The sequence below is a fragment of the Brassica rapa genome, chromosome A06 (genome assembly GCF_000309985.2).
Source record: "Brassica rapa cultivar Chiifu-401-42 chromosome A06, CAAS_Brap_v3.01, whole genome shotgun sequence".
Lineage (NCBI taxonomy): Eukaryota > Viridiplantae > Streptophyta > Magnoliopsida > Brassicales > Brassicaceae > Brassica > Brassica rapa.
The window spans coordinates 10,812,266-10,836,437 of NC_024800.2; the positions used below are offsets into that span (position 1 = coordinate 10,812,266).

The 24,172-nt window shown below is 30.3% G+C and overlaps 2 protein-coding genes and 2 long non-coding RNA genes across 5 annotated transcripts; 2 read left to right on the forward strand and 2 right to left on the reverse strand.

The window, feature by feature from the left end:
• Nucleotides 1-937: 937 nt before the first annotated feature.
• LOC103873186 lies at nucleotides 938-7,761 on the reverse strand. Its single transcript, XM_033272702.1, has 15 exons — nucleotides 4,969-7,761; nucleotides 4,751-4,879; nucleotides 4,467-4,658; nucleotides 4,341-4,390; nucleotides 3,917-4,229; nucleotides 3,704-3,839; nucleotides 3,466-3,621; nucleotides 3,149-3,244; nucleotides 2,723-2,901; nucleotides 2,404-2,619; nucleotides 2,034-2,309; nucleotides 1,808-1,955; nucleotides 1,588-1,721; nucleotides 1,424-1,510; nucleotides 938-1,334 (listed from the first exon to the last, which is right to left on the reverse strand). Exons 1-15 carry the CDS (start codon nucleotides 7,501-7,503, stop codon nucleotides 1,248-1,250), a joined length of 4,734 nt encoding a protein of 1,577 aa, XP_033128593.1. The 5' UTR covers nucleotides 7,504-7,761; the 3' UTR covers nucleotides 938-1,247.
• A 3,499-nt stretch (nucleotides 7,762-11,260) lies between these two features.
• LOC103847802 lies at nucleotides 11,261-12,765 on the forward strand. Its single transcript, XR_004448565.1, has 3 exons — nucleotides 11,261-11,974; nucleotides 12,249-12,349; nucleotides 12,534-12,765. It is a non-coding gene; the product is annotated as an uncharacterized LOC103847802 (long non-coding RNA).
• A 737-nt stretch (nucleotides 12,766-13,502) lies between these two features.
• LOC117126032 lies at nucleotides 13,503-18,473 on the reverse strand. The gene is made up of 3 exons (XR_004448566.1): nucleotides 15,688-18,473; nucleotides 14,508-14,615; nucleotides 13,503-14,315 (listed from the first exon to the last, which is right to left on the reverse strand). It is a non-coding gene; the product is annotated as an uncharacterized LOC117126032 (long non-coding RNA).
• A 409-nt stretch (nucleotides 18,474-18,882) lies between these two features.
• LOC103873359 (auxin response factor 2-like) lies at nucleotides 18,883-21,020 on the forward strand. Of its 2 annotated transcripts, XM_033273294.1 has the most exons (10): nucleotides 18,883-19,195; nucleotides 19,273-19,388; nucleotides 19,476-19,572; nucleotides 19,688-19,711; nucleotides 19,808-19,963; nucleotides 20,058-20,142; nucleotides 20,230-20,298; nucleotides 20,401-20,466; nucleotides 20,559-20,682; nucleotides 20,790-21,020. In XM_033273294.1, exons 3-8 carry the CDS (start codon nucleotides 19,513-19,515, stop codon nucleotides 20,430-20,432), a joined length of 426 nt encoding a protein of 141 aa, XP_033129185.1. In that variant the 5' UTR covers nucleotides 18,883-19,195; nucleotides 19,273-19,388; nucleotides 19,476-19,512; the 3' UTR covers nucleotides 20,433-20,466; nucleotides 20,559-20,682; nucleotides 20,790-21,020. The 2 variants fall into 2 exon arrangements, 1 of the variants encoding a protein (XP_033129185.1); XR_004448564.1 differs by having other exon boundaries at nucleotides 18,896-19,195; nucleotides 19,672-19,711; nucleotides 20,230-20,466.
• Nucleotides 21,021-24,172: the final 3,152 nt, after the last annotated feature.

Genomic DNA, 24,172 nt, shown 5'->3' on the forward strand with positions numbered 1-24,172 from the left:
AATAATTTTATAACTAATTAATTAATTAAAGGGCAATTGTCAATAATAGCACCTTTTGAAGTTTATGTCTCAAAAATAGCACTAGAAGGAGAAAGTCACAAAAATGACATTCATTAAAGGGTAAAATATCTATAATACACTTGGTTTAAAATTAAATAAACAAACAAAAATAAAAATAAATAAAAATAAAAATAATTTTTTTTTTATAGTTTCAGATTATATGTTTTCAGATTCGAAATTTTTATAATTTTTTTAAAAAAAAATTTAATTTTTTTTTCAAATTTTTTTTTATTTTTTTTTTAATTTTCTTTTTATAATTTAAAAATACTTTTTGAAACTGTTTTTAAAATTTTTATTTTTTATTTTATTATTTATTTTTTATAAAATTTTAAACCCTAATTCCAAAACTCCACCCCTTAACTCTAAACCCTAAGATTTGGATTAATTAACCCAAAGGGTATAAATGTATATTATCTCTTTAATGAAACCTATTTTTGTGACTTTGAGCCTTGAGTGCTACTTTGGGAACAAAAACTTGGTTTGGTGCTATTCTAGTCTTTTTCTCTTAATTAAATATGTTAACTAATTAGGTTATAATATAAATGAATTTTTTTTTTTTGGTTTTAATTATTTCTTATTTATAATTTTATTATTAGTATTATCATTACTTTTAAATATTTAAAAATTAATATTTTGGAAAATTGTTGATTTAGATTTGTGCTAAAATTCAACTTTTCACTCAAACTAAAAAACTTTAACTGTTGACTAACGATAGGAATAAAGTGATAACGTCAATTTATGATTAAAAAGCTGGTCGACAAAAATTAAGTGTCTTTTTGGTTTACTGAATAGTTGACGGCTTATTTAAACCAAATTTGAAAATTGATTTAAATGACATTTTTCTAAATTTATACTAGTCAGAGACAGATCCGATCTATAGAAACCAAAGAAGGAAGAGTGCATAGATTTATATGAATCGAATCCTCAATGTGATAATGACTTGACGAAGAAAACTTCCTTTAGATTCCGTAACAACTCTTGCAATGAAAACATTTTAGCTTAATCATGTGACAAAATCTGCTTTCCCATCCTCTTTCAACCGCTGATGAGTATTATCACAATTTTCCTCTCGCTCTGATTGTAAAAAAAGTACTTACTTCCTTTTCTGTATGTACTTGGGAGATCTTCTAAACCGTAGCACCATATCTCCACTTGCTCTATTTTTTGGTTTCCTTTTTTCTTTTTGGTTAACGTTGCTTCTCGTAAAGAAGAAGCTGTGGCTGCAAGTGTCCTTTCTTGCACGTAGAAAGTACATCAGTCCAGCTACCGATCACCTGAAAATATGTTAACACATCAAACGGGTGATAAACGTGGAATCCTGTATATGCCTTCAAAGTCGAGTGTATTTCAATACTCTTATTACCTTAACAGTTTTGTCATCGTACATGATCCACCGATCGTGTTCATGACTATATGCAAAGCAATGATAATGCTGTCCATAATAGCAAACCTGGAGTTTCAGAAAGCGCAGAACAACAACGTTAAGATCATAGAAAGCCAAAAGAAAAACAAATAGTAACCACGTACCACAGAAGCTAAGCTATATATGCTCTTAGGGTCAAGACCACGGTACATGATGCTGATGTCTATTTCGGTATTCAAGGCTGCAAGAGTAGCTGCTATGTCTTCTACACTCTCGCATGTGTTTTGCCACCCTAAAACTGCCCAACCCCCAAAAATGTTAGGACACAAATATCAGTGATCTGAAAAGGCTAACATTCAATAGAATCCCTAGGAAAAGAATTACCTGCAGTAAAAACATGTGGTGGAGTGTTAAGAAAATGTCGGATATGGTTGGGTTTCCCACACCCACCAGTTTCAGGATCACAGGCTATTTGGTGGTTCATCTCGACAAGATTTAGGAGTTCATCAAATGCAGTCTCGGGGCAGGTAACCTATTAGACATAATGTGGGCAAACCAACAGTGAATTATGAAACCAATGAACACTTGCATGATTAGTATATCTTTTCACCTTCATATTCCGTAGGGCACTAGCGTTGATGTTATGGAAAAAGGAAGTGTACTTCATATGCCTCGACTCCAGCCCACAGCTGTAGCAATTCAGTTGCTCAAAGATATTCATTCCAAACAGAGAATGGGCAATACATGTGCGGTTGGCACAATCCCATGAACCTGTGTAGTTGCTCTCTGAAGAATCTGTGTCAGACACGCTTGCGCTCTGAGCAAATGAGCGGTGAAGGCAGTCGAAAATCACAGCCAATACTTCTGAAGCATCGTTCATCTGAGCCTGTTCACCATAAGACGCCCAACTTTAGGCTCCTTGATGCAACGAAAGTACTCTGTATTAGGATAAATATTTGAAACCAGAACAAGTTTATTACCTCTTGGAAGAAACTGCTATCTGGATACAAGTTGCTCAACGCAATTCTGAGCGTTGAAGGTGTTACAGGTTCTTTTCGTATTTCCCTCGACGCAGCGCTTAAAGCAGTAAGAACTTCATACAATGAGCAGACGACACAAGGATCTCCAACGTGATGGTGATCTAAAGTTGAACTACGCAAGAACTCAGCCCGAAACACCCCCAGATTCCATAGAGACTGAGATCAAAATAAAACAACATTAAAATTATAAATCTTTCAAGCTGTATACTGTAGACCATGATACCTGAGAAATCAAACAGTTTTTGAGAATGGAGGTTACCTGTATGATAACATTCAAAAAGCAATTATATTCCCCAACTTCATTCTGAAGACCTGTACCAAATATGCCAACTTCTGTAGAGCTTGGAGACTCCTTTGTGGAATCAGAAATTTCATGACTGTTTACTTCCAGAGGTGTCCTCAAACATGACGTCATATTTCTACCTCCTTGGTACGTATCTGGGTTGAAACAAAATGTTATGGCGTCAGATGCTTCATATCAGGCTTTGTCAATGTCACTCCAAAATGATCACAGAACAAATATGATGAAAGTGAAAAAAAGGTAACTTGACATCTAAAATAAAAGAACGTGTCCTGAGATGGAGAGAAGGCTGAGTCAGACAATAGACAAGAATGGACACTAACAAAAAATCCCAAAGGTTGATAAAGAGATATAATAAATAAGCAGGGACGGTTGAGAAACTACCAAGGCTTTGACGCACAGCTTTTTTAAGGTCAGCTTGAAACTTTTCTTCTTCATCCTCTTCAGCTTGTAGTTGTCTTAATGTCTTTGTTCCCACATCTTCATCACCAGGATGAAATATCATGTTATATAAGAATTGCAAGAAATCAATGTGATGTCATTCTTTGTTGCAGAAAAGTAAAACCAATATACAGTAATCAAAGTAGCTCCGGCTTTAACAAAAGTCTAACTTTAATTATAATTCCAAGTCCAAATACGTAACAACAATCATTCTCTGAAATCATGAGACAGATAAGAATAAAAATGAAAAAAAGACCTACCACCATTGCTACGCAGAGTTTCAGATTCTCTCTCCTTGCCGGTGCTCTCAGAAGGTCCAACTACCTTGTTAGAAGTTTTTTGGCGTCTACCCCTCCTCCCAATGCGTTGATCAGATTGTAAAACACCATCTTGGGTAGCTACCCCATTAGCCACTACTGCAATATACAAAACAAACCAATATAAGCGTATCAGAAAGGTCAGTAGAGACATATATTCAAATTCGAAGACATTGATAACCTTTTTGGGATTTCACATCCTGAACCGTGGCAGCATCAGGTATCGCACAATGATTTGTTGACCGACAGTCACCATTTGTATACACGTGAGTTACTTCCAAGTCATGAGATAGTCCATTTCTTTGAACAAGGTTCTCCTGGTAAAGCCAAGAAACCCAAAAATTAAATTGAAGTGATCACTCGCGACACCACAACCTTGTCACTCAATGGTTACCTGACTTAGTGATTTTTCTTGTTCTCGTAAATCTAAATCAACAAAGACACCATCTCTGCAAATATCATGCACTGCCTCTGCATCACTCGTTGTAACTAAAGAGCTGTATTTCTTTTGTTGTTCTGCAATATGCTTCTCCTTGGCTTCATTCTCAATTCTTCTTTGATACTCGAGAGTTTCTTCAAGCTTTATCTCATCTAGCTCTAGCTCTGTTCGGCGTCTGCATTCCTCTTCCTGTTCTTTTAAAGATTCAACAGCTTCAGGAACAACGTCAGCCTCTGAGGGATCACCAAAAGATGCAACCGAAGGGAGGCTGGAACAAGAAATCATCAAAGAAATATTATTTACCACCAATTTTCAGGACGAAAATAAATTATCTCGGTTCAGTATTTAAACTAATTTTTTTAACATAAAAGATCTTCACCTGTGTTCAACTGAATCAACATTGAAGCGATGGTCGTTTCCAACAGAAGCCTATAGCAAAACATTAAAGCTAGTTACAAATATAGACAAGAAATAGTTAAAAAGTAGACAACAGATTAGTTCTAACCTTTGAATCCTTCAATTTTTTAGAGTGTTTATTCTTTTTCTTATCCTTGGACTTTTCTTGGGTGTGTTTAGAATGATCATTTCTTCCTCGGGCCTCCTTCTTAGAATCAAGAGCGAGCTCAACGAGAAACGCTTTGCTTGCAGCATCAGACTTCTCAGTGGCATCTTTCTCTGCCAATGCCTCCAAATGTGCCTGGAAAGAGAGAAAAGTGGAATCAAAACCCGAAAGAACCCTACACCTAAAGGGTAGGAAAGATAACAAGGTCTAATGAGTTAGATACTTACCCGCATGTAAGACCTGACCAACGGTAACATTACTATCTGATAATCATTGGATGAAGCAGGTCCAAGCCTTAGCTCTAATTGCTGCACCACAGTAACACCGCGCATCATTCTTGCATCGATTCTGTTAAGCTGTAATACACACATACGGAATATTTGTTAAGGAACAAGGCAGTTATCAGTTATTCTCAGTCGTGTTGTGTAAAGATAGAAAAGGTTACCTCTGTAGACAACTGCTCCTTTTGTTTCTGGATCGCAGTCTCTATGAAACTGTCAGCTTCACTAAAAGAATCTTTCATCCCCCATTCATCAGCTTCACCAGATTCTAGGTCACGTAGCTGAGAACTCGTGCATGTATATGATTCTTCATATCCAAACTGATTGCGTTTAAGAGTGTCTGCGTCTCTCAAAACATTTTTTATAGCTTCTAATTCAAAGCTACTACTAAAAAACTCCAATTCATGAGCACTTAGCTCTTCCCTTCGTTTTCTCAGCACAGATTCATAGCTTTCATGAGTAAAGTCCGGTGAAGTCTCTCTTTTCCGGCCTTCTTCAAGACAAAGGTCCTCAACAGTTTGCAGTGCTCCCTCGTAGCCTAAGTGCTCGCATTTTCTCTCGAAGAGGTTCTGCAAGTCATGGACCTCCTTCTCAAGAATCTCCATGGTCTTTTGTTCTTGATTTGTTTTCTCTTCCACTGTGCGCATCCAAATCGCAGTTTGTTCCCCACTAGAGGGTCCTGAGAAGATCCATGATAGAAAACCATCCGCACCAGCAGACACATTATTGCCATTAGCAATATCTTCAGAACTGGCAATATCTCCATTATTCAATGCTGAGCCCATATGTTTCTCTTGGATGCACTCTGAGCCAAGCAATTTTTCATCCAGAAGAAGACATGACCCTTCACCATCAAGAAAAATCTCTTCTGTAATTTGAAGACCCAGGTCAACTTCATCGTTGGGGTTACTTTGTTCCGAATATCGACTCACCCCACAGGCATGTGACAAGTCTTGCAGGAATTGAAGAATTTTCTTGAGCTGGGTAGCTCCCAAGAAGCGTATGCATATGGGTGACTGACCCAAACCACGATTTAAGAATTGCGAAACCGAGGGTAGATTCCGTAGTTCATCCAGAGTAAACTGTATCACCTTATCATAATGGCTGGTAGCTAAATAACTGTGTTTGATAAGTAGCTCAAATGCTGCACGGATGCTTTTAAGGAGCTTTGTACGTTCCGGATCATCGGATATCGGCCATTCATCAGTAAGATAAAACGGATTTGGCAGCCTATCCTTTTCCGACTCATTCTTCTCATAACCGTTGCAAGCATCTCCAATGTTTTCTTTTTCTGGTGAAGTGTCATTCCATGCATCCTGGAAGCAATCGTCACCATCGTCCATGTAACCTCCAGCGTAAAACTCACTAAACTCAGAATTTTGGATTTTCTGCTGGCTGCAAAGCAACTTCACCACTGCAGGAAAATCCAATGGTTTCCAAGGGGAAGTAAGAAGCATCTCAATCCTCTCACTATCGAGACTCTGAGGCAAAACCATTTGCATCTTAGGAAAAACGTTACCCATATGCTCCCCTACAATATGCTGCATATAAGACTCAGAATCCTTGAACTTTTCACTACACTTGCAGCAAACCCAAAACCGCCAAGTCTTATTAGCTTCACAAAAGGACAAAGCTTCAGTTATTATATCATTTGCATCGCCATCCTTGGATGCACTAAAGTGACTCTTAAGATCACTAACCTTAATCCTAAGTAATTCTTTTTTCATTTCTTTGCTTGTAGACTCCCAATATGATCTAACCCGATCTCTTCTCTCTACTGTAGAGCCGTTCTTCCTTGCATTCCCATGCTTTCTCCTCTCCCCGCTTCTCTGACCCGAGCCTAATGCTGGATCTGATCCCTTGCTGTTAACACTATCTACCGAGGAAGATTCTGATTTCTGCTGCAACAACCTACCTGCAGCCACTCTCACTTCAATCTCCTTCCTCTTCTCTTCAAGAGTCTTGGTAGCTTTCTTAATCTCGTTCGGCCTCCTGGTCTGAACCAAGTTACTCTCAATAGGATCCTCAGCCATCTTCCTCATGTCAAACAACCGAAACTCCCCTTCTCCATTTCTCAGATGTTTCATCCAAGTGGACAACGAACCAAGATTAGACTTCTGTATCAGTGACCTGAGCTCATCCTGAACATTCGCAATACGAGCCTCAGGTGTCAATATCTTGTGCTGACTCTCGTCCTGAAGAGAGTCTTTAGCAGGATCGATTGGATTCTCAATGGCGAGAGCTCTGTGACACTCCTGCACAACCTCCTCGTACTCTCTACCATCGCTAGCAGACTCGTAAAGCAGGTTAGCGTAAAAATGGGAAAACTCAATAGAGTTGGGTGAAAGCTCCACAGCTTTTCTAGCGGATTCAATAGCGCTACGGATGTACTTCTGTTTAGTAACTGCGTCTTCGTATACAGAAGAAACCTTCACGCACACAGTACCTTGGACACGGTGAATCAGGGCAGAGTGTTGATGGCGAGAGCATGATTCCTTCATGAGCCGAATCGCCTTGTTGTAGCTTCCCCGCCGGAATGACGTCAGTGCCTTCTCGCACTCCGCCTTGATTTCAGCCAAATTTGACGGCTCCTCATAGGAGGTAGAAGCGGAAACCTCAGAGGACGGCTGAGCCTCCGCCGCTGAAGAAGATAGCGATTGCTTGGAGCGAGGCGCGGGGGGTTTCTTCTTCTGACCCATCGACGATTCAGTTCAAACCTAATTTAATCCGCATGAAGAAGAGATGCGTCCAACAAATGCTCGAAGACGGTTAAATCGGAAATTAAGTTGCAGTCAGCGTAAGGCGTCGCGTCGGGGATTACGAGAACGTAGTACGACGGAGAGGGTTGGTGAGGTAGAAGAGATGGAGAGTAGAAGAAGACTCGTTGTCGTCTCTCTCTCTATGTGGAGTGCGAAAAGGGGATTGATTTATTAACCGAGTGAGATTTACATCGCGATTATTGATTTAGAAGAGATATATATTTGTTCGGTTTATGTCACATTTTGTGGTTTGGTGCGGTTGAACCGTCTGTTCCTTTCATGCTACATTTCTTTCTTTTTTTTGATAGTATATATACAAGATATCGTTTGACAAAAAAAAAAAATATACAAGATATCAACAGGTTTTTGTTTGATGTTTTAATTTAATAAAAACCATAAAATAATAAATCATTTTATTATAATATTATGATTGTTTTTTGCATATATTGTTTGAGATTTATTTAATAATTTTACTCCTCGAATACAATGGGATTTTACAGACCTTAGGTCATTTCTTTCGGTTGGCACACATAAGTTCAACTTAATATATTTTTATATTTTATAATCATGATGCATAGATGAGTTGTTATAAACTTTATACTCAGTATTACAGAAAATACTATACATAAACATTTAAACTGCACACAATCCAAAATAAAAAGTAAAAAGAAATAAAAGTTAAATAAATCAATCGAATCAATGACAACATTATACATGTTCTTATGTACTAATTTAATGTTTTTATTAAATAAGTCATTAAATTGTTATTTTGTTAGGATTTTTTTTTAAAAAGAAAACATTCTATTTTAAAAATCTCCTTTTTATTTATAATTAAAAAATAAAAATATTAAATACTCTTTTTAAAATTTTGTTTAAGATTTTACAAAAGGTAAATTATTGTCATATTACCTATTACAATTAGCTTCTCTTTATAATTTCAAAAACAAATATATTGCTATCAACTAATTATTTTATTTATTAATAAATATTTTAAAATTGTATTTTTACAATTCATATCAATACTAATTTTACACTTCTTTTGTTAATTAAATAATTTTTAGTATCATGTTATCATCAAACACTCTCTTAAAAATAATATCAAATAAAATTTTACAATTCTCTTTTGGTTAGGATTTAAAAATATTACACAAATTTCTTTTGTTTAGGATTTTTTTATAAAAAAAGAAAAACAACTATCAAATATTCTTTTACAGTTTTGTAGGATTTTAGAAAAAGAAATTAATATCACATAATCTTTTACTATTATATTTTGTCTAGGATTTAAAGAAATACAATTTCTATCAAATAACTATTTTCAGTTAATATTAAATATTTTTAAAAGTTGCAACTTTCAAATCGTATTTTTCAATATCATTAATATTTTTACAATTTTTCTTGTTAAATGAATAAATGTTACTATCATGTTTATCATTAAATTTTTGAAGTAAAAATTACTATTGAATAAAATTTTACAATTCTCTCTAGTCATGATCTGAAAAAAGGAAAATTTTTTAATTGGTTAAGATTAGAAAAGAATTTTCTTTTAAAAATCTCTTTTATTAAAGATTTAAGGAAAAGAAGAAGTTATTTTCACATAATGGAAGTTTTTATTGACACTAATTCTTTTATTGACACATATCACAATCATACATATCAAGTGAAATATTTGAAGTTAATTTTGGTTTATATTTTTTAACACAAAATTATTAAAAAGTAAAGTTAGTTAATTATAAGAAAATAAGATTAATTTTATTTTTTTATTTTATTTGCGCTTTTAAAAAGAAAATTAATTATTTTATTTATTTTAGATTTTTATACAAATGTTTTATTTTTAAATGAAAAAATCAATTATTTATATATTTTGTCTTATACATACAAATAAATATTTATCATATTTATAAATACTCATGTACGACAATAACATCAAAATTAAAAGTTATGTTAGCATCATAAATTGTAATAAGGGTAATAAAAAGTTGAGTTGTATCAAGAAATTAAAACAAAATACTGAGGTAATACTTTTCATGTAAATATTATTGTATTTTGTGAAAATAATATGTAGAATTTTAAACCTAAATATAAATGTGAAATATTTATAGCTATTTTTTGTCATAATTTATTAACATACAATTATCTATGAAAAAAAGAAAGTTATTTACTTATATAAAAATAATAACAGTATTTTTATAATTTTCATTTAATTACACTTTTAAAAAAGTAATATTATTAATTTTAATGTTAGTTTTTTCTTCATGTTTTTATTAAATAATTAATTGTACTTGTAAGATTTGACAATTCGTTTTTGTTTAACATTTGTTTTTTAAAAGTTAATGTTTATCTTTAGATAAAAAACAAATCTTAAATAGGGAATTATACAAAACAAATGTTAAACAAAAACGAATTTTCCTATTTATCTTTTATAATTCTCTATCTTTAGTATGAGGAAATTACATGTTTACCACTTTCATGGTACCACTTTTCATTTTTACCACCATTAATGAGACATTTCAAAAATACTTTCTTCATTAAGTGGCAAAAGACTCTTATACCCTTGTTATTTATATATATAATAAATTATTATTTAAATAAAAAAAATAAAAAAAAGTTTACATTTTTTTATGTTTTCTAATTATACTTTTTCAAATTCGAACTTTTTTATAAATTTTTTTTTTTGAAATTTTTTTTCCGAATTTTTTTTTCAAATTTCTTTTTGTAAAACGAAAATTATGTTTGAAACTAGTTTTATATATTTTTTAAGTATTTAATTATATATTTATCAGAATCATAAATTTTACATTCCAAAAACCTTACCCCACCCTTCAACTCTAAACCCTAAGTCTAGATTAGTTAACCCTAAAGGTATAATTGTATTTTATCCTTCATTAAAAGTGAGAGTAAACGTAGTTAGTGCAAACATGAAAAGTGGTTAGTGCAAACATGTAAAGTGGTACTATGAATGTGGTATTTGTGGCAATTTTCCCTTTAGTATCTCCTAAAAGTTAATGTTTATCTTTAGATAAAAAACAAATCTTAAATAGGGAATTATACAAAACAAATGTTAAACAAAAACGAATTTTCCTATTTATCTTTTATAATTCTCTATCTTTAGTATGAGGAAATTACATGTTTACCACTTTCATGGTACCACTTTTCATTTTTACCACCATTAATGAGACATTTCAAAAATACTTTCTTCATTAAGTGGCAAAAGACTCTTATACCCTTGTTATTTATATATATAATAAATTATTATTTAAATAAAAAAAATAAAAAAAAGTTTACATTTTTTTATGTTTTCTAATTATACTTTTTCAAATTCGAACTTTTTTATAAATTTTTTTTTTTGAAATTTTTTTTCCGAATTTTTTTTTTCAAATTTCTTTTTGTAAAACGAAAATTATGTTTGAAACTATTTTTATATATTTTTTAAGTATTTAATTATATATTTATCAGAATCATAAATTTTACATTCCAAAAACCTTACCCCACCCTTCAACTCTAAACCCTAAGTCTAGATTAGTTAACCCTAAAGGTATAATTGTATTTTATCCTTCATTAAAAGTGAGAGTAAACGTGGTTAGTGCAAACATGAAAAGTGGTTAGTGCAAACATGTAAAGTGGTACTATGAATGTGGTATTTGTGGCAATTTTCCCTTTAGTATCTCCTAAAAAAAAAAAAAAAAAAAAAAAACATTATAATAAAAATAATAATAACAATAATAATAATAATAATAATAGTAATAATAATAATAATAATATTAAATAATATTTATAATTAATTTTTAAGAAAAATCGTTTTTATTATTTTAAAATATATATTTTTTATTATGACATAGTTTAACACATATCACATTTTTAAATATATAACTACCTTGTGTCACAATCATGTTAATTAGTAATTTTGAAAAACCAAGCTCAATATAATCTTTTATAATTATATTTTCTTTAAAAATTTTGAAAAGAAAATTATATTAAATAATATTTTGAAAAATTACTACTAAATATTTTTTAAAAGATCGTTTTTACTCTTAAATAATTTTTAAAAGTAGTTTGGGGAATTGCCACTAATACAACTTTCCTAATACCACTTTTTAACTTTACACTTTTCAATTTTACCATTAAAATTTTAATTGGCAAATTACTTTTATACCCCCTAACTAATAAAGCCTAAGACTAACTCTTCTCTCTTACATCTCACGATAATTAAATCTCATCATCTCACAAATCGGCAACGGATTCCGGCGGTGACGAGTTCTCCGGCGAGATTGGACGACTCTGCAGAGTTGTCCGGCGAGATCCGACGAAGCTACGAAGAGATCCGACGAAGCTACGGTGAGATCGTACGAAGCTGCGGCGAGATCCGACGAAGCTACGACGATCTCTCTCACGACGCTAAGAAACACTAACAAAGGTTAAAGGATAATAGATGTTGATTTTCGTCTCTTTCTGTAATTGTAGCTTTTGTTTCTCAAAATTGATATGTTTCTGCGAAGGAAGACAGAGTTTTTCTCGTGAAGTTTTCAAATCTCAAATTTATAAAATCTTATAAATATTTATCAGTGAAGAACGTAGTGCTTATGTATTATCGTTTTTGATATGTCTTTGTTGATCTTTCTTGTTTTGAGATTTTTTTTGTGTTGAATATTTTCTATTCCTTCCTTGATCCCTATATTTCTTGTAATCAGGTTATGATGATTGAACCAACGACGCTCCAGTGACCATATCCAATTACTCCGACCAAATCTCGCTCCGGTGAACACGATCGACAAACTTAAAGATAGTTTGTGTCAGTGGATTTGATTTCCGAGTTCAATTGAGTAAGTTAGTTCAATTGAATCTATATAAAACCCCAAATCTAATTGACGTGTTTGAACTTTGAAGTGCACATTTCTGAGTTAAATTACAGTGAATCTTGTTTTGGGAAGTGGGTGCTTATGCGTAGGAATAATATGTGATTGGGTTGTGTCCAGATTTTGAAGATCGACGAGGTTGGTGAGCTGTTTGAAAAAGTATGAGGGACTCAGAACAAGAACGTGGTTTGTGAGATCAAAGAATTGCAGATTTATAAAGCTTTATAAAAGTTACAAAGTTGGCTTCTTAACACCATCTTCTCTCTCATCTTCTTCAGACATCTCTTATACTAAAACAATCGTATATCTCTCCTAAGACTTGCAAAGTTGAAGAGGTTAGTTGGACATCTAAGTGAATTTGGCTGCAATTGTTTTTTTTTTTTTTACAAAAGAGAAGAGTGTGATGTGGAGAAACCTTGATGTTCTCAGATTATATTTGAAATGACAACTTTTTGTTGAGAACAAGGAATTATCTCTAATGTTCAGATGAGAGCCTTATATAGTCATTTCAACTCATAGTCTTGCTCTTTCCATGAAATGGCCTGTTATTATGTGGCTAAGTAATTGAAACTACTCATTTTTACTACATTTTGTTTCTTGTAATAGAAATCAAGCTTGGTTAGGTTGACGTTGAATGGTCTAGATTTTGTGCCAATATTCATGTGACCAAATGGGTTACATGAAGGGAACCTTATACGGAAGAGAGAACAAGAAGAGAAATAACACATTGTATCCAGAATTCAAGTAAAGAAACATGTCGTTCAGATGTTTTTAGTGTCTAAATTATGAAGGTAAATTAGGATTCCATATCAAATGATTAAAATACAGACAAAATATATACTTTATAAAGTCATGAACAAACAAATTGTTTACATATCCTCTATAAAAAGTTTATAGATTCTTTATAAATAATTTATATACTCTTATAAATGGTTTATAAAATTTATGTATTGTTTTTATAAACATTTATAAATGATTTATAAACAGTTATTAATTATTTACAGATAAATCCTTATAAACTATTTTACATACTCTTATAAATTGTTTTATAAGCCTTTATAAATAGTTTATAGACTTACAAAAAAATTGTAAACCTTTTTAAAAGGTTTATAAAATTCAGAAATTGTTTTTAGTAGTTTTTATAAATGATTTATAAACTCTTATTAATTATTTATATATCCTTATAAACCCTTATAAATAATTTTACAAACCCTTATAAATTGTTTTTATAAGTCAGAAATTGTTTTTAGTAATTTTTATAAATGATTTATAAACTCTTATTAATTAATTATATATCCTTATAAACCCTTATGAACAATTTTACAAACTCTTTTTAAAATTTTTATAAAATTCAGAAATTGTTTTTAGTAATTTTTATAAATGATTTATAAACTCTTATTAATTATTTATATATCCTTATAAACCCTTATACACAATTTTACAAATTCTTATAAATTGTTTCTATAAGTCCTTATAAATTACTTTAGACTCTTATAAATTATTTAAGAGACTTTCTAATTGGTTCCTAAACCTATAAACCTTATAAATTGAATACATAACCCATATTAATTGTGTATATACTTTCTTAACGTTTTTATAAACAATTATAAATGATTTATAGACTTTATTAATTGTTTTATAAACATTTATAAATGGTTTTGAGACTCTTACAAATAATATATAAACCTTTATAAATAGCTTATAAACTTTTAAAACTGTTTTATATATTTTTATAAATTATTTATAAACTTTTATTTTCTCTTAAGCTTTCTTTTCTCTTTATTTTTATCTTCTTTCATGTGTTATTGCCTTACATCATATGCTGCAAAAAGTAAAACCACAAATCCTCGTTCCCCTTAGCTTTTCTTCATTTTATATCCTTGTTGAACTAATTGCACAACACTGTAAAAATCCATGTCATCCAAGATCAGGATATGTTGGGGTCACCAAATGTTTGTATTCCTGAGAGAATCCAAATAATGTATTAACCACAAGATGTAACAAAGAAAAAACAACGTATTATAAGTCTCTCTAATTTATAAATTTATAAACCCCTATAAAACTTCATTTATAATCTTTTATAAAACACTTAACATTATTGACCAAGACACCGATTGGATAATCACTTTTGGATTGTCTAGTGGTTCTGTTACAGCTTCATAAATCCTTGGAGGCAATCATGCAAGATTCATTACTGTCTAACTGCAAGACGAAATAAAAAGATGATGTTAACTTTTAATCGTGGTCTAAAGATACCTTATCCAAGCATAATGTTCATGTATTTCGGTAACAGTCTTACAAATAACACATCACAAGACTTCTCGAGTTCACACGTTTATATGTTGTTCTATAGACATATATGATGAATTCTTGTTTAAGAACTTATTTTATAAAACCTTGTAAATCGTTGAGCTGTACTATCAACAATATCCTAAAATACAAATTTATAAGGGGTTATAATTCCTCAATATGCAGTGTACTATCGGAAAATCTCTCTCTTAGCCGGAACTATTCAGATGACAAGTCCAAATCAACCGTATTCTATTTTTGGATAAACAGAAGGAAGAAAATCCTAAAATTACTTGAAACCCAAATTTATAAAGGATTTTAAGTTGTCAAAAAACTCAATGTTCACTATCGAAACTGTTTCTCTTAAATCGACATGTTCAAATGAGAAGTCTAAAAAAAATGATATGAAGTTAATAAAAGGATGATATGAACTTCTAATCATGGCTTAAACATACCTTATCCAAGCATAGGGTTCGTGTATTTCGACAACAGTCTTACAAATAATATAGAATAACACAACACAAGACTTCTTTAGTTCACACATTTATATGTTGTCCTATAGACATATGCGATGAACTCTTGTTAAAAAAAACTTCTTTTATAAAATCTTGTAAATCGTTTAGTTGTATTATCAACAATATCCTAAAACCCATATTTATAAAGGGTTATAATTCCTTAATATACAATGTTCACTATCGAAAAATCTATCTCTTAGCAGGGACCATTCAAATGACAAGTCCAAATTAACCGTATTCTATTTTTGGATAACAGAAAGGAGAAACCCCTAAAATTACTTGAAACCCAGATTTATAAAGGGTTTTAAGTTGTCAAAACTCAATATTGTTCACTATGGAAATTGTTTCTCTTAGATCGACATGTTCAAATGAGAAGTCTAAAGCAAACTTTTTTATTTTTTGATAAGAGAAAGAACAAAATCAAATATTTACTCGAAACAAACAAAAGAATACAAGAATTAGAGACATACGAGTTGTGAATCTTGAACAGGAATCAACATTTGAAGGCTTTGAATCGCGATTCTCTGTAATCCGTTTTCGTCGCCGGTTGTGTGAGAGAGAGATGGCGGATCTCGATGGAGACGGCGGATCTCGACAGAAACGGTGGATCTCGACGGAGACGGCGGATCTCGACGGAGACGGGGGATCTCGACGGTAAGTCCAAGATAAGATGGATCTCAAAAAGAGAGAGGAAGAGTCGATGATTGAGTAGAAGATAAGGTAAGGGTACTATTATATTTTGTTCATTATTGAAAATGATATTTATGAAAATATCCCTAAATTGGTGGTAAAATTGAATAGTGGTATCAAACAAAGTGTAAAAGTAAAATTTTCCCAAGTAGTTTTCAAAATTCGTTTTTATTATCTTATCATATATATTTTTAATCAGTATATATTTAAACACATGTCCCAACATTAGAAGAAAAATTATTATCAAATAATATTTTGCAATTATATTTTGATCAGTATTTTAAAAAAGCAAAATTAATACTAAACTAGATTTTAACCCGCGCTTCAAAAGCGCGGGTTTTTTTTTCGATTAAGAATATTGTTTGATATGAATTATTATTTTGGTTTTGATATTTTGAACTATATTATTAAGTTATAAAGTGTTATTATATCGAAAAAGTAAAAGAATTTTAGTTTAAAATTATATAATTTATCAAATAGTTTATTTTAGATTTTATATGTGTATTCTTATGTTACAACGTCATCGTTGCATTTTGTGTGTATTTTGTAAAAGTTATATTTGTTGAGTTGATGAGACAAAAAAATTACTAGACAGATTTTGGGCTAATCTAATAGTATATATATTTAGAATTTTTAATAATTTTAGCAGTGTTTTCATACCTGAACCAAACCTACAGTCTCATAAGTAAATCAGGTGATTCATATAAATCTGGTCTGAATTTTGTTAAAACCAATGTTTTTAAACCCGACCCGGACACTGAACCGGATAGATTACCGGGTTGCTGAGTCACTGGATCGACCGCGGGTGAACCGTAGGTTAATAAATTAATTAATTTATTATATAATAATATATCAGCTATGCAAATAAAAGTATAGAAACTAAAGTTTAATATTTTCTATCTTTTTAAACATAAAATAATAGTTTGGATATGTATATATTTTATGTTTAAAAACATTTAGAAAATACTCAACTTTGGTTTTTATATTTTTATTTTCATTTGACAAACAAAATATCAAAAAAATAGTTTAGACTATTTAAAATTTTCTCTGACAAGATAGGAGTTATGGCATTTAAAATAAATCAAAACATAAAATTTATAAATATTTAAATATTTAAATGTGAATAATAAATTAAACTACAAATACAAAATAAACCAAAAGTAAAAGATCATTATAATAAATTATCGATAACGGAAATAAACTAACACCAAATAACATCAACTAATTTTGGTTCTCTCTACCATCGTTTACTTTATTTTCTTCAGGTGACATAGTGCAAATCTTCATCAAAATAAAAAAAAAAACACAAATATAAAAGTGAAAAAAAAAACATAACTTATTTTTTTGTCAGTACCTAACTTCTTAATTGAAAATTTAGAATATCAAACAAAATTAAAAACTAAAAAATGAAGTAAAAGTTATTTATTGACTTAAAACCTTATATATACAAATTTGATAAGAGTCGGTAAAAACGTAAAAACTATCATTAACCCTCTATCCAATATTGGTTGACCCGATAAAATCCCATATAAATTGGATGATATTTTTTTCAAAACTCAATTCAAACTTTTGAATCAAGCTTTGAAGCACGGGATTAATACTTTTTCAAAAGAAAAAAATCTTGTTTAACTTAGGTATTCCAAACCTAGTGAAGAGTTTATACTAATCTCAATATGTTTTGTATCTAATATATGATTGAATAACCCGCGGAAACCTACAAGCTTAAAACTCAAATAATATAAATATTAATTCTGGACCTAATTATATTTGTAAATTTATTTTGTTATTTAAATTGAATTACAAAAGTGGACTTATATTTGAGCATCTTTTACACTAAACATTATTTGTTGCCCAAAAAAAATACTAATCACTATTTTGGATTTTAGTAATTGTGCTTCATAAGTAAAAATCAAGTCAATTTATTTTTTTATAAAAAAAAGAGAGAATATGGAGCAATATTTTCTAAATTATTTGTATTTTTTTATTTTCCATAATATAGTTTAAGTGGTTGTATATGAATTATAGTAAAAACTCAATTAAATAAGTTGGCCTGAGGATAATTTTTAACTAATTTCATATGCATTTTTTCAAATTTGTTCAGTACTTATATGTTAATATCATTTTTTATGAACTGAAAATACTATAATATACTACTATATTTGATCGGTTCTATAGTAAAATATGATTTTGTGATAATTTTTTATCATACTTCATTAACTCATTTTTTTAAAAATACATGTATTACTTACCAGACTATTTTAATTCAAATGGCATGTATTATTTAATGGTGATATGCACCATACCATTCGTTTTATATAGATATATGAATTTAAGAATTAAAATAAACATTATATAATATATATGGTCACATACATAATAGATTAGTCTATGGATCCACGAGTTTATATATTATTACATCAAAAAAATGTTGGTTAGTAAATCGTGTATGGGATATCAATAACTAAATGGAAAAATTTATAATAAAGGGGTGAAATTTATAGAAGGCAATATAGTAGTTACCGTAAATATAGGAGTGACACACTTATAATATCTAAAGAAAATCAGAAAAATTTATGAAAATATATTGTTAGGAGAAATTTAAGTAGGACCATGAAATTATTAACTCTTAGGAAATAATCCAAACAACCTTGTATAAGTAGATTTTTCAGGACTGCTTCTCTTTTAATAGAATAGATAATATGTATAATAATATTTTAATAAACTTCGTTTTTGTTAATATCTTAGTATATATATCTATACTATACTAAAAGCAATATATAAAGAGCAGAGAACCTGTCCACGTCATCTAAAAAATTCAACCAATTACAAGTTCCAGTTTTGACATGTCAACTGGATTTACTCAGCAAAATTTTTTGGCGGATCATTCATTTGGGCTAACAAAATATTTAAACGGCCCAAATTAAGCATATAGCCTTCATGTTTTTATTGATATACTTTTCCCCTTTCTTCCACGATCTGCATCCCTAATTGACTTCTTTAGACTCTAACCTCTAGATGACGATTCATTCACTCTTCAGATATTCCTCCTTCGTTATACATACGATCCGACTTACACGATATTTTTAAGTGTTGATTTTGTCCGCGGAGAGGCTTCTCCGTCACTAGATGAAACAGATCTGAGCTTTGAGGTTATAGAAAATATGGCGAGTTAAGAGGTTTCTACGAAAGGAAATCATCGTGGAGGAATAGAGAACTTCTCCGCCGCTTTCGCCGGCGGCGAGGCGGAGATAACTCAGTCTAACCGCTCTGTGGGGGCTGAGCGTGTTGGTAAGCCTACGTTTCTGACTTTCATTTGTTTGGTTTTGGTTACAAACTGAGCTGATCTAAGTTTTTTGTTTGCGTAGTCGACCCTGAAGCTGCTCTCTACAAAGAGCTCTGGCATGCTTGTGCTGGTCCTCTCGTGACGGTCCCTCGACAAGATGACCGTGTCTTCTACTTCCCTTAGGGACATATTGAGCAGGTGAGATTTCTTTCCTTGACTCCGATTTGCTTGTGATTTTTTTTTACGTTTGGTTTTAATTTTTTTTGTCGTTTTCTTGATGAGTAGGTGGAAGCATCGAAAAACCAAGATGGCGGAACAGTAGATGCCTCTCTATGATCTTCCTTCGAAGATCCTTTGTCGAGTCATTAATGTTGATTTAAAGGTAGGCTTCACTTTCGTTTGGTAATACGTTTTTTTTTTTTGTTTTTTGAGTGTTTGAATTATAAGCTAACTTTAAGATTTGTCTATGATTTTGCATTAGTGGTGCTTATGCGCAGATTACTCTTTTTCTGGAACCTATTGTAAGTTATATTTTCTTATGTTCATTTAGTTGGAGCGGAGTATAGGATGATCATATTCTTCGAAAATCTGATATATTAATTTTTTTTATCTTCCAGCAAGACGAGAATGCAATTGAGAAAGAGGCACCTCTTCCTCCGCCCCCCAGGTTCCAAGTGCATTCTTTCTGCAAAACCTTGACTGCTTCGGACACAAGTACGCATGGTGGATTTTCTGTGCTTAGCCGACATGCTGATGAATGTCTCCCGCCTCTGGTTGGTGCTTTAGTTATATATTGAAAACCAATATTCCTGAATTTTGTTCCAAAATATGCTTTAATTCAATGTTTCCCTTTGTTTCTTCTTTCAGGATATGTCACTTCAGCCTCCTACTCAGGAGTTAGTAGCAAAAAAATTGCATGGAAATGAGTGGCGTTTTAGACATATTTTCCGAGGTAATGGGAATTTGTATGAGTTGCATTATTCTTTATCTTATTTAATTTTCGTTCCCTTAATCTCTTGCGTCACTAAACTCATACCAGGTCAACAACGAAGGCATTTGCTTCAGAGTGGGTGGAGCGTGTTTGTTAGTTCCAAGAGGCTGGTTGCAGGCGATGCATTTATCTCTCTAATTTTTGTTGGTTTTTGGTTCATGGTATTCTTGATTTGTATCTATATGTTTAGTTGATCTGTAATATCTGGTTCTTCTGCAGGGGTGAGAATGGGGAATTACGTGTGGGTGTAAGGCGTGCAATTCGACAACAGGGAAATGCGAGAAGGTAATGCCTACTCTTCTGAATCCTGTATTTTTTCTTGCTCTGAAACTCCAGTATATTCTCAGTTTATTTGGTTCCCTATATATACGTGGCAGGAAGGCACACAGGTTACAAAGAGAACAGTTTCCTCTTCTTTGTTTCTTTACCAGGAGCGTTGAGATCATATATGATGCAATATTACATATGGTAGCTCAGAAACATTTCCATGAGCTGATCGAGGTAATGAGTTCACCTGCATAGCTGCTAAACCTACCATTTGTCTACTTGCTAACCAAAAAGAGTATTAGTCCTATTATATCTGATGTTGTTTAATATATATGCCCCAGATACAATGGTACCTACAGATGATGTGTGAAAAGCAACTAAAGTTACAAGATACCAGGAGCTCTTCCTCAATGCCTTAATCAAAGCAATGTAATGGCATGTTTACCGCATCAAAATTTGGTTTCAGGACAAACCGTGAACCAAACTGAATCTGCTTTTATATCAGTGAAACTAAGTCCATTTAACCTTCTTTTCTTTTTCAATTCGAGTACAATTAAGAAAATATTTATCTTCGAAAAATGATTACACATAGAATACAGCGAAGAACCTATATATTTTAGATGTTTCTATACTTAGAGGTGATATAAAACGCAAAAGTTAGGAATGTGTAAGAGTTTCAATAAGAGAAAATTTTGTTTAAACAAAGAAAGAGAAGACTACTACAAGAAAACAAAAATAACAAGCCACCACAGATAACCATGAAAGTTTAGTAGAGTAACATATAAGGTTATTTTCGTTTGGCTATACATGTTACGTGGGAATTAGTTTAGGTGGTTTGTTGCAACTCAGAGATACAATAATGCCAAATGTGTTATAAAAAAAATATCGTTTCCTTGCTTTAAAGTCCAGAAACACATAGTGAAGATGATTACAAAAACAACTGAAACTTTATATTTATTATAAATATCAAAATAAGTCATTGTTTTGTTTAACACATTGTGACATGCATATCTTAACTTATAAATAATATTAGTTTCATTTACTATACCAGGTAATTTTCTCTTTGCATGTACATAATCTAAAATAAGAACATACAGTAATTGATTAATATTTTACTTAGTTATAATATTTGTTATTTTGGTTAGACATGTTACTTCCATATAAAGTATCTGTCTGGTTTGGTTATTATAGTGTAATGGATTGTATAGACTTTTCTGAGAAAAAAAAATGAACAGCAAATTAAATTACTCCCTTTTAGGGTATTAGTAATCAAAATCAATTTTTGGTTTCATAATTTCACAAATCCAGTAACTAAAGATCAACGAATTAAATAAAATTAATATATCTACATATTTTTACAATCTTTTTACACTAAATTTTAATCCACAATAATAATTTAACTATAGCTATATTCTAAGATATTTTTCTGCTTATAACTAAACATATAAAATAGTAAATAATAATATTTTCCTAAAATTTCAGTGTATTTAACACATACAACTTTATAAAAAAAAATTTTATTTAAAGCAATGAATATTTTAATTATTTTTACTTATTATAATTGTAAAAATTGATTTATAATCGTAAAATAATATATTATACAAGATTAAATACCATATAAATACAAAAATTAACATGATATAAATAATACATATAGCAAAGAAATATGTGATGTTGAGATTAATAACATTTTCTCATAATAATCTAAACATATTTAACAAAAATTATTTCGGATCATAACTACGGATTAACAAATTCTTCATTTATTTCCCATTTGTTCACCATCTCATACATATTTTAGATAGTAAACAAATGTGAGTTTTATTCATTTCTATTCAATTTACTATTTATATTTTTTATAATCTAGATGCAATATATTGTAATATAGATATTACATACAATGTTATTGGTATAAATCCCGGGCGTAGCCCGGATAAAATTTCTAGTATTTTTAATCATGAGATAGATTAACACATATCGCAATCTTAAATATATAATTGTCATGTGTCGTGATCATATTAATTAGTAACTTTGAAGAACCAAGCTTTATATAATAAGATACTAGATTTTGGAATTAAATAATTTTTATATAAATTTGTATATAATTTACTGTATAGGTCCGGACCCAATTTACCACTTTTCCTTTTTACCACCACTAAAGAGACATTTTCAAAAATACATTATTCATTAAGTGAAAAAAGACTTTTATGCCCTTGTTATTTATATATATAATAAATCATTATTTAAATTAAATAAATAAATAAATAAATAAATAAATAAATAAAAAATTTATGTTTTCAAATTATACTTTTTCAAATTCGAAAATCTTTTAAATTTTTGTTTTTGAAATTTTTTTTTCAAATTTCTTTTTGAAAAACGAAAATTATGTTTGAAACTATTTTTTTTATATATTTTTTAAATATTTGTTTATATATTTATTAGAATCCTAAATTTTACATTCCAAAAACCCTACCCCACCCCCTCAACTTTAAACCTTAAGTCTAGATTAGTTAACCCTAAGGGGATAATTATCTTTTATTCTTCATTAAAAATTTAAAAGTGATGGTAAAAATGATTAGTGTAAACATGAAAAGTGGTACTATGAATGTGCTATTTGTGGTGATTTTCCAAACCAAAATTGAACAAATGGTGTTACAAAAAAAAAGCAAAAACCGAATGGGTATTTAAGTTTTTAAAATACAAATTATATATCTACAAATATTAATTATATTTTAATTACTAAATAACCAAATATCCTAAAATATAATTTATAAATTGAACTACCTAAAAATGAAGGGCAATTGTCAATAATAGCACATTTTCAAGTTTATGTCTCAAAAATAGCACTAGAAGGAGAAAGTCACAAAAATTACATTCATTAAAGGATAAAATATCCCTAATACCCTTGGTTTAAAATTAAATAAACAAACAAAAATAAATAAAAATAAATAAAATAAAAGTAAAATAAAAGAAAAAAAGAAATGTTTTTATAGTTTCAGATTATATGTTTTCAGATTCGAAATTTTTATAATTTTTTTTAAAAATTTGTTTTCAAATTTTCTTTTTATAATTAGAAAATACTTTTTGAAACTGTTTTTAAAATTTTAATTTTTTAATTTAGTATTTATTTTTTATAAAATTTTAAACCCTAATTCCAAAACTCCACCCCTTAATTCTAAACCCTAAGGTTTGGATTAATTAACCCAAAGGGTATAAGTGTATATTTACTTCTTTAATGAAACATATTTTTGTGACTTTGAGCCTTGAGTGCTACTTTGGGAACAAAAACTTAGTTTGGTGCTATCCTAATCTTTTTCTCAAAAATGAATCACGTAAATATGTTTTATTTGAAAGATTTAAAATTATCCAAATTATCTCACATTTTTTATCGAACAACCTTAATTACCCGATATTTAAATTGAAAAATCTGAATTATCCAATGTTCTTTTCTTCTATAAATTTAAAATTACCCAAAAAACATAATCGAAAACCAAATTGGGCCCTACTTTTTGGATATTAGTCGGTTTCCAAATTTTCTCCCAAACCGTTCCAAAATGTGAAATAACTAAACTGAAACATAACAAAATTTTCTATATACCTGAACAATTTCAATATTTCTAAAACCAAAACACAAAATATTGAAATACTCAAAACAAAACCGAATGACGAGGACTAATAGTGCATCTAAATTTAAATAATGTGAATAAAAAATTCTACTTTTACA